We start from the raw sequence: 11,339 nt of genomic DNA on the forward strand, positions 1-11,339 counted from the left end.
ATCTCATCTATCCTAACTTCTCTTTATTGGCTTCCTGTTAAATCAACAATAGAACTTAAAATCCTCCTCACATATAAAGTCTTAAATATCCAAGCTCCATCTTATATCAGACATCTGACTGTTCCTTGTGTCCCAAAAGAGCACTACACTCTCAATCTGCAGGTTTACTAGTGGTTCCTAGAATTTCTAAAAGTATAATGGGAGGCAGATCTTTTAGTTATCAGGCTCCCCTACTGTGGAACCAACTACCAGTTTTAGTCCGTGAGGCAGAAAACCTGTCTACTTTTAAGGGTAGTCTTAAAACTTTCCTTTTTGATAAAGCTTATGGTTAGAATGGCTAAAGTTCTCCTAACTTATCTCTATAGTTATGCTGCTATAGGCGTAGGCTTCTGGAGGACATAGGGATCCCTATTCCATCATTCTGCTTCATTTTATATCTCTTGTCCCACTCTGCAGAATCTGTTAGTTCAATCTGTAACGTTATGGTCTCTCTGCTTTTCTCATAGTAGCTTTGCCTCGTCTGTTCCTGTTTGACTGTGACACCATCCTGGAGAGAAATATCAGCTGTGCTGCTGCCATCAACACCTTTGTTTATAGATGTTGGAGATTGGCCTGTTTTCCAGTGTAGTCCTGTTTCTCTGACTGTGACTGGCTGGATGTGCTCTCTTCATCCTTTGATATCGGAGTTGGCTCGGAGCTCGTCTGCCTGGCTGTGTGTTTCCTGGATGGGGCCACCTTTTACAGCTGCTTTTTGTGTCTCTGCTTCTGTTTCCTTGTACCCCAGTCAGCCTCGGCAGATGGCTGCTAATGCTGAGCCTGGTTCTGCTGGAGGTTTCTTCCTGTTAAAATGGAGTTTTCCCTCTCCACTGTCACTACAAGCATGCTTAGTGTGAGGAATTGCCTTAAAGTTAATGAGTCTATGCAAACAACTGGTTTTCCTAAAATAAAAATAACTTTGAATTAATTTGACTGTATGATCTGGTGAACTGTAAAGCGCCTTGAGATTATGTGTGTTCTGAATTGGCGCTATACTGTATAAATAAACTGAATTGAATTGATAAGCATAACCCTTTGGACCAGTGGATACAAAATGTTCTATGCTATCCCTGTTCATTGCTCAATTCCTCATAAATTGGCGCTATATATAAACTGTATTGAACTGAATATGGTTTCACACAGTACTGACCACTTGTTTTAATTACAAGAGCATACTTTGCTAGAAGTGTGTAACCAGACTCTATAACCCAGTTATTTTCAATTCCAAATTTTCTTTACACCAGTTATTTACTTGGGATTAAAATCTAGCGGCTTGTAATCCCACACTAGTGTCAAACCAACCAAGCAAACACCTGTCTATCATAAAAGAACAAACTCTGCTAGAGGTCTGTTACCAGACTCTGAACCCCAATTATTTCCAATTCTAAAATGCCTCTATAGCAGGGGTGGGCAATTCCAGTTCCTGGGGGCCAGTATCTCAAAACTTTTAGATCCATCCCTGGTTTTAACACACCTGAATCAAATGGCTGAGTAATGCAGTCAGTTCTTCCAGAATCCTCTCAATTATGTAATTACTTGATTGAGGTGGGATGACCCAAAGGTACATCTAAAAGTTGCAGGATACCAGTCCTTAGAGAATGAAATTGCCCACCCATCTTTGTGAGTGATCCTTACTCCACTCATCTATTTTGTATTACAAGTCACTGATGACTAATCAGGTACTACTTTCACACAGAAGAACCAATTTCTATGAACAAAAAAAAAAAAAAAACTAGAGCTAGAGCTCTTTAACCAGTCCCTAGAACCCAAGCATTCCCAATTCAATAAAACCATTAGAGTGATTTGCATACTGCTGCTATTTATTCTGTTCCTTGTGTGCAAACAGGCACTTAACTCCGAGGGGCTATACAGCTGCGCCTAAGTGAGTTGTGTCCTTGTTTTGTAGCCTTGTGTGGGACACTCAAGAACAGATCGCCTTGTGCAAAGAAACTCTTTTATGATACCAATGAAAGTACTTAAGATATTGTGAAATGTTTATTTAACTCAAGAGGGAGAATTGCAAAGCATTCAGGGAAGGTTCTAAAGAAAAATCTTTTGTGTTTTCCTGTTTTGCGTTTTCCAAAGTTTATTTTAGGTTAAACCAGGAGTAGAACATTTTTATCAGCTTGCCATTAAGTGCACAACTTCAAGGTTAACAAAATGCAATCTTGTGTCAGAAAAGTCAACTCCAAAAAACTGAACACATTTTTTTTTATTTGCTGATCAAAAGATGGAACAGGTCACTAAAACAGCTATCAAACTGGAAGAAATCTTTCAGGAGAAGGAGCCTGCTCTGTCATGGTGAGACTAGAACTTTGGAATGAATCAGGCAGGCTCCTGGCATGTTCCACCAGTGCATAGGAATCTCTGATGTCTGTAAGGCCAAACCAGAAGACGGTCCATACTCCATTTACAAAGCTGCCATCACAGTGCCTAAAGTACCTGGACAGATAAAATATAAAATCAATCGGAGGGTATTACCCTTATAGCAAAAGCAAATGTTATATCAAAACACAAAAATGTTAACATAATGTCCAAGGACTAAACAAGTTGTTGAAGCAAGACTGCAAGCCTTTTTTTCTCTTTTTTTTTTTGCAAGATCTTTTCAAAATATCGAAAAATTTTTGAAGCATTATTTCTTGTTATTTACTTTAGATTGATTTAATACTGAAGTACTCTGCTTGAGATAATTCTTCCTTGCTTCACTTGACTCTGAAATATATTTGCAGGAAATTGTGGTTGACTCAATAATAAGATGCCATATATCAGCAAAATAATCCAATATTATTCCTTCACCATGCCCAGAAGCAAACACACTATGGAGCAGTGGTGCAAGTCTCCCTGGGAGGCCTGGGTTCAAATTCAAGTTGTGGCAACTGGTGTTAAAACTTTGCCAAGTCTGATGAGAAATTAATGTTTACTCGATCTGGTGAGTAGCTAAGAGAACAAAAACATTCTTTATCTTTTGGCAAGCCTTCTGAGATTAAGCTTTTAGTTTTAAAAACAAATAAAAGTGCAGGATAGCTTGGTAAAAAGAAAAATGGTTTTGCATATGAATGATCTCTCTCCATAACATATTTTGTTTGAGAATGGCCTTTAATCCTTCCTGCTTTTAATGAGACGAACAACTGTTTCTGATTATTGTAGATGTCTTTACTTTTTGACATTTTGTTATTAGGTGCTTGTTTTCTGCAGACCATTATACTTAAATATTCCTGTTATCTTAGATGCCCCAATCTTTCCGTTTTATAAGTATATAAAACTTAGGGTTGCACCTTTATTGGGATGGGAATTTAAGATTAGAAATAATTTTTTGTAGGGACTTCATATTTGACCAGATGAAGAGCCAATAACAGTTGACAGGTGAATTAGCTAAAGCCTGAAAATATGAGACACTGGTATCGATTTCACACTTAGGGACCCTGGTATCGAGTTCACACTTAAACTATAATAAACACTAATAAACTAAGTCTGAAATTTTAACATGTTCCAGGATGTTTAATGATTTTTTAGGTTTGTTCTGTGCATTCAGGGGCTCGAGTAGCTAGGGCTACTACTCCTGGAGCCTATCCAAGCGACGTCACAATACTTAAAAAAAATTCTAGCTACCTCACAGCCTCCAGATGAGCCAGGGGGAAAAGCCAGATTTCGTACACGACCGGGAGTCACTCTGAGAGGATAGTAGGATGAGAAAGGCCCCTTGGAACCAACCCTTGGATCGAAATAAGGGGGGGGGCAATGTTGCCTGCCCCTTTTCAGGCAAAGCTAATATTATGTTCTGGAGGTTGCAGTTGTATGTGTTAGCATGAATGCTTCACCAGTTGAAAATAACGGAACAAGCATTTCATCATTTATGTGTTGTATAAATAAAGAGCTTTGCAACTGGACCTTGGTTTCAGCATGAGTTACGTACCTGCTCGCAAACACACAACAATATCAAGGTGAAAGTCATCATTAGTGTAGACCCAGCTCCCAACCCAACTTTAAGAATAGATCAATAGAGATTTTTTTTTTATCACCCAATAACAGTCTGGTGTTAGCACAGGACGTTAACGCCGATAACTGTCTTTCTGTCTGAAATAAGTAATTGAGCACCCTACTATTTTGCAATCTCTTCCACTTATCATGGAAAGTTTTGAAATTGTTATTGTTGGTGGATATCCACTGTTCAGAAATCACAATTTATGATTTTTTTAATTATTTATTTTTATGATACTGCTGCAAATAAGCATTTGAACACCTGAGAAAATCAATGTCAATATTTATTTTAGGTACAGTAGCCTAAAGTAGTTTGTAATTACAGAGGTCAACGTTTCTTGTAGTGTTTCACCGGGTTTGCACAAACTGAAGGAGGTATTTTGACCTACTTCTCAACGCAGATCTTCTCTAGATCAGTCAGATCTCTTTTTTGTCACTGAGAGTTTGAGTTCCTTCCAAAGATTCTCTGTTGGGTTTAGGTCTGGAGACTGGATATGCCATGCCATAACCTTGATATGCATCTTACAGACCCAGTTCTTGGTTATCCTGGCTGTGTGTTGCGGGTCATTGTCGGTCTCGACCCATCTTCAATGTTCTAAATGAGGCAAGGATGTTCTTCCCAAAATCTCGCAATACATGTCCCTGATGATCTTCTGCCCCCCCCCCCCCCCCAAAAAAAAAAAAAAAAACGTTGCTACCACTCCATTCTTTACACTAGGGATGCTGTTCTTGGAATGATATTCTTGACAGTCATGTTTAGCTTCCTCCATTTTCTAATGATTGCTGCAATAGTGGACCTTTTTCCATGAAGCTGCTTTGGAATTTCTCCGTAGCCCTTTCCAGCCTTGCGGAGGAGTACAAATTTGACTACTGTAGGATGGAGGTGGACATTTAGCAGAAAAACTAAGAGGTTCTTGAGGGTCAGAATTATAGCTGATAGACAGGTTTTGAAGTACATATTTGCAGCTGTATCTGCATATACACACACACACACACACACACACACACACACATATATATATGTATAAATATATTTTTTCACACTCTGTGTAAGTGACAAACCATGGATTGATCCTGTTTGTAGCTTTGGACCTCCAGAACAATTTGCCCAGGTCCTGTCGGATACATTCCCAGAGTATGTGACTGGTGCCTTGTCCCTGCTTACTGCTTCTCACCACAAACTTGTCCAGGTAGGGGGTCCCACCATTCACTGGCTCAATCGTTATGATGGCTGCTGCACTGTAGCTGGGAAATATATTCATGCAAAACATATTCAGATTCATATTCAAATTCAAATGTCTGGTATTGTCTTATGTACAAAAGCCTAAACTGGTATTGTTAAGATACAGAATCATATTTTTAAGTTAAATTGCAAAAAATGTTATGTAAATTATATTCAGTGTCTTTCCTGGATTGGGCCACCTTTTGAACTACTTGAGTTATCTTTCGTATATCTGCACATTTTTTGTATGTCTGTTTTAGGGTGGCCATTTTTAAAGCACCAAAAAGGAAGACATTGTGCGGCATATCAATAAATTACTAAGGTGTACATAAGAAGCGGGTAAAGTCACATTTATAGTACAATTCTTAGTAGTTTAAAGAGGCCGTTGTGTAGCTAAATAGAACAAAATATTAAATAAATGTAAAAAAGAATTGGTTCCAAGCATTTGTATTTATTTGATACATTGTGGTGTTTAAAAAGTGACCACCAAGATGAATCTTTAAAGTGCAGAATACCACAAAGCATAAGATGTGTGGACTTAAATGTTAAAAAAATATTTTTAACAAGAAACATTCATAATAAAATAGCCTAATATTTTTTAAAACAACAAAAGCTGTATCATCACGGAGCATGAGAGACAATCTCGTCTTTGCAGGAATCGCTGAGCAGAAAGAAGAGGACCCGAGGCGACAGTCCGTGAGTTCCTCCAGAAGAAGCTGAAAATCCCAGCGGGCCAGGTAAAAAACATTCCATCGCGTTCACCGGCTCGGAGGTAAGAAGCCTGATAAATCCCATCCTAGACCAATTGTAGCTAAGTTTGAGCATTACAAACAAAAAGAGCAGTTCTGGAGTCAGGGCACAGAGCTGAGAGGAACAGATTTCAGCGTTAATGACCAGTATCCAAAGGAAATATTAGATCATAGGCAAGTCTTATTCCCAGCCAAGAAGAAATATATTAGTGAAGGCATCTGAGCTACAGTAGCAGTTCACAAACTTTATATTAATGGTCAGTTGTATAGGGATCAGAAGATCAATCCTTGGCTTTATTAGATGCACAGCAGGTGGATTTAAAGCATGTGACATCTGATTAAAGTGAATAGAACATTTCACTATGATAAATGAAATATATGCACAGCTCTAGAGCACTTTGGCACGGTATGGCTGTTAGTCACAGCTGGGTACAGGAAGCATGGGCTGGGGTTCTTCTTTCACCTTTCCTTACTCATTACACTCTCTTAATTCTCTGTCTTCCTATTCTTATTCGTCTGCTTCTTCCCTATGGTCCACACAACTACAAGCACACGGTTTGATGCTACCTGGGTCTAGGTACAACTATTTATTCAAAGGCATGTACTTTTCATCTTCTCACTCACACCTATGGTGAATGTAAGGTTTGTGACATGGAATGTGCACAGAGCTGGCACCAGAGAGAAACAGTTTAAGAATTTTAGCCAGTTTAAAAGATTAAATGCAGATGTTGTCTTATTTCAAGAGACCCATTAATCAGCGACAACTGTAAGTGATCTTAACTCCCCTGAGTTCCCTGATGTGATTACGGCCTGCTATAACTCTAGACAGAGAGAAGTAGCAATCATTAATCCACAAAAACCTCAGCTTTACTTTATTAGACAAAATTATAGATCCTGAAGGCAGATTCATCATAATTAAAATATCTATTCATAACCAAAAGTTATGTATTGTCAGCAGATATGGTCCAAATGTTGACGACCCCTCATTCTTCCACAAAGTTTTTAATGCACTTTTAAAGCACGAGGACTGTTCTCTAATTATTGGGGGTGACCCCAACTTTGGTCTAACTGGAGAAATGGACAGGTTGAATACAACAGGAACTCAGCACAGTTGGCAATCATTAAATGTAGTCAAACAATACATGAGTGATTTTGCATGGCGATCTCTTCATCCTAACAGTAAGGAATACACTTTATTTTCTAATGTCTATCATTCCTACCCCGTTTGGACTATTTCCTAATCAGCAGCCCGCCGCTGTCTGACGTCTCAGATGCTGTAATCCATCCTATTGCTGTCAGAGATCATGCTCCTGTTACTTTAACCCTAATAAATAAATAAAAAAATAGCCCCACAATACAAGAGCTGAGGAATAAATTAAGTTACTAGAAAGCTCGTTAGATGAGGAAAAATTAGGAGAAATATGAAAATATATTGAAAAACAAAATAAATTTTTATTTCAAAGACTCCGAATTGATAACTTTGAACATAGCAATAAGTCAGGAAGTTTTTTAGCTAATCACTTAAAAATAAACTAAGAAAAAACTACTATATTTGCAGTTACAGACTCAATTGGTATTATATTACAGGATCCATAGGGCATTAACAATGTCTTCAGAGATTTCTATAAATCTTTATACACATCACCACCACCACCTCCTGAGCACCTGCCCCCCAAAATGTCTGTGCACTTCTCTGATCAGTACAGAGATCTGTTGTTGGATCATATTAATCTTGAGAAAGCATCTGCATCCCCATCAGACCGATCTCTCTGGGCTCCTTTGATCGGCTCCATCACTTAGTGTAGGCAGAGGCTGTAGGCCGCGTCCTACGCGGCGCGGGAGCTGGTTGGGGGGTCCTTAGGTCCTGGAGGGCTCGGGGGGCGCTCGGAGTGTGGCGCCTGGGGGGTCTAGCCCTGGGGTCTGTTGCCCCCATCGGGGAGGTGTCTGGGACGCCTTGGGGGTCCTACGGCGGCCACATGCGGTGCTCTTGGGGGGTTCCATGGTGGCGGACGTAGGCTACTGGCCTGGGGGTCTGGGATCCCTGGGGCGCGTTGCCTGGCCTGGGTGCGGGGTGGGGGGCCGGGCTCGAAGCAGGAATGAGATGGGTTGGTGTGGCAGTGTCGCCGCTCCCCTCCCCCCATCCGGATTTTAGATTAACTTTTTGAGTTATCCAATAATCCCGGGACCAACTACTGGTGCCACCGATCTTTGGTCCTGCTATTATTGGATGTGAGTGTTATGTGTGAATGTGTGTCCGCCTTTTTTTTTTTCTTCTTCTTCTTCTGTGGTGCGAGTGGGGGCAATAGGGTGGGAAGGCGTGATTGTGCTTTTTTTTTTTTCTTCTCTCTCTCCCAGGTTGGGGTCTGAACTGCCCCCTCTCTCAAGCACATCTCAAGTCTCCTAAGTCCCTCTCCCTCTGCTGGCTGGTGTCGGGGCTCGCCGGAGCACTGGTGGAGCTCCGGGTGTGGGGGTGGATTCTGGCTGGGGCTCCTGCTTGGCTGTCGGGTGCCCCCTGGGGGCCTCGGATCCCTGGGGTCCAGGGCCGGATTCACTTCAGGTTGGCTGGCTGCCGGAGTCGGCGGACTTGTCCGTGGACTCGACCCTGCGGCTCCCCGGCATATCTGTGGCTGGGGGAGTTCCTCGGGGCTGTCTCTCCTCCTTCCTTGGTGGGGGTCTGATTTCCTGGGCTGGCCCCTCCTTGGTGCCTTCGCTCTTGGGGTCCCTTTGGGCGTCTGGGGCTTTGAGTCTCCCGGCACTGGACTCTTCTGGAGGGGCACCTCTTCGGCTCTCCACAACCACTATTGAGCATTTTTTCTATGGATAAACTTTACATGCACAAGTGCACTCTCATGAACAACTACAGGTGCTTGGTTCCAGGTACTCAGAGATTCCATACAGAAAGCCCACACTCTTATCTTCAGGTAACACAGACTAAATAATACTACTTCGGCGATAGTTTCAAGGTGTTGCTTTATTGTATGTCTCGTACCATGTCTTTCGGTTCTGCTGTTCTTTTTGCATCTCATTGCAGGTGATGAAGCAGACTGAAAATGTTTTGTCATTGTCTTCTTTCTATCTCCTCTTTCTTTCATCTTTTCTTTTTTTTTTCTCTTCTATTTTTCCTCTTCTGTTCTATTTACATTACAGTGTCCATATAAACTGTAAAACTCCTTGCATAATTATAATAAAGCAATTTATGTGCATGAAACAAGTGGAGCAATATAGCAATTGCCATACTGCTACACTTGTGAAAGTAAAATCTGTTGAGCTCTTATTGGCATCATGACAATTATTCTTATTGCCACATTGCAGACAGGACACTGTCTGCAATGTGAAAATGAGAATGAAAAAGAGATTGTAGAAAACATACATTCAACTGCTCTAAAAGTATAGCTTTATTTTTAAGAGCCTCAGTCTGGAAACTTATCTTAAGTGTCTGTGTCTGCAGCAGACCTGTCTTTATGGTCATCCCTTCAGCTATGGGCGAATCACTGAAATCCACTTTCACGTCACAGTCTACACTTCCGTAGGACTAGTGATGTTTTATAGTATAGTCCACCTTGCAGCTCTGCACAAGTTATTTAAGCATCCAGGGGTGACAAAACTGAATGTAAAAATGTAAAAGCCAACATTGAAGAGATCGCTGCTGCACGTTTATTACTTTTATGTTAATCCGTACTTGCACGCCATTCAATTGCAGCTTTTCCACGACTGCTTATGCCCACATCGCATCAACAAAGTGGCAGAAACTATGGAATGAATCTCACTACCTTTGGTCATAAATTCACGCTCTTTTGTCCATTCTGGGTTAAACGATGTCCTGGTTTTGACAGGACACTAACTTTAATACTTAGCATCAGTGATTCTGATTCTTGTTTACTTTTGTAACCAATGACAAGCAGCTCTTTATCTGACACGGCACCACTCTTAGCTAATCATCTGTTAGATCAGATAGTGATGCATTTTTGATGATTGGATATTGTGTCGCAGCCCAGCAAAAAAAAAAATAAAAAAAAAAAATCTGCTCTGCAAGTCTAGTGCCTCATAAAGGAGGACAAATACACGTCCGGCTGGATGTGGCGCCGGACGCTGGACAGAGCAATGAAAATCCAGACTGTCCGTCCTAAAGCCGGACATCTGGCCACCCTAGTCTGTTTCCATCTCCTTGAACCCAGGTTGGCATCTGCAGAAGGTCGTTCACATCTGCTGCGAGTTTCTTCCTGTCAAAAGGGGGAATTTTCCTCTCCAATGTCATGACAAGCATGCTTGATGAGAGGGATTGCTGAAGAGTAGATGACAAAATGGAAGTGAAAATCGAGTAGGTTTCCCTGACAGAAACATTTGGCCAATCCAGTTGTTTTGTCTTAAGATGAGTTATCTTGTGAACTGGCGTAATTTAAACAACCTGAATTGAATTGTTTCATTTTTAGGTTGTTTTGCAGTTTATTTCATTTTATTTGTTTACGGATCATGTTTTATTCTAGCTAGCCAGCCGCTGGTGTTGCTGCTATTTTCCACATATGCATTACTGTAAAATAGTCTACAGCTGTTATTGATTTCTTGTTTAGAGTGTTATATTGTACAGTACAAACGCCTACTTGTTTTATTTTTCTTTGTGTTATTTTTATACATTTTTCTAAGGTACAAATTTGTGTGACCACTTCTACTCTAACCCTTGTTTCTATAAGCAGCACAATTTTCCCATTGTTGGACAATAAAGATAGGAGGATTAGCTTATAAAACAATACCCAAAGCCTTGCAGGAACTGTTCAATATATCACCTGAAACTGTATATAATATTGAAAACCTACAAAGACATGAAGGATATTTACTTTTAAGATCACAAAATAATGCACTCTTCCAATAAATGTAAACACCAAATTGAAGTCTGTAGTTAACATACATCATAAAAATGGTTGAGTGCTATCAAAACTGCACTGCAATGTATCGTATTTACAATCTTTACTTTAGAAACCTTGTTATGGACTATGTGAACAAACCCTTCGGAGAGGTAAATGCAGTGCATCCGTCCCTTCAGAGAATCGATGTAATCTTTCCTCAGAGTTTTATCAAATGACTTGTTGATGAGAGTCAGCAGACGCTCCGTATCAATCTCATCCAGAGAGCTGTACCTGCACATTCAGAGAAATGAAAACATAGGGTAAGTTTGTGTGTTTAAAGCCGGATGTACACTGTGCGATTTTTGGGGCGATTTTCCAGTCGTGCGAAAATCTTTCGTACCGGTCCGTGGGTCATTTGGTACCGGGCCGCACAGAAAAAAATAAAATAAATTATATATATATATATATATATATATATATATATATATATATATATATATATATATATATATA

At 40.3% G+C, this 11,339-nt stretch overlaps 1 protein-coding gene across 1 annotated transcript in view; it reads right to left on the bottom strand.

The window, feature by feature from the left end:
• Positions 1–2,089: 2,089 nt before the first annotated feature.
• Positions 2,090–11,339, bottom strand: part of nags (N-acetylglutamate synthase) — a 34,597-nt gene continuing 25,347 nt past the window's right edge. The window contains 3 exon segments of the mRNA XM_015403685.1: positions 2,090–2,478; positions 5,077–5,259; positions 10,986–11,117. Of these exon segments, the coding sequence (XP_015259171.1) occupies positions 2,292–2,478; positions 5,077–5,259; positions 10,986–11,117 (502 nt within the window). The 3' untranslated portion in view covers positions 2,090–2,291.

The sequence above is a fragment of the Cyprinodon variegatus genome, unplaced genomic scaffold (genome assembly GCF_000732505.1).
Source record: "Cyprinodon variegatus isolate N-32 unplaced genomic scaffold, C_variegatus-1.0 Scaffold1542, whole genome shotgun sequence".
Taxonomy (NCBI): domain Eukaryota; kingdom Metazoa; phylum Chordata; class Actinopteri; order Cyprinodontiformes; family Cyprinodontidae; genus Cyprinodon; species Cyprinodon variegatus.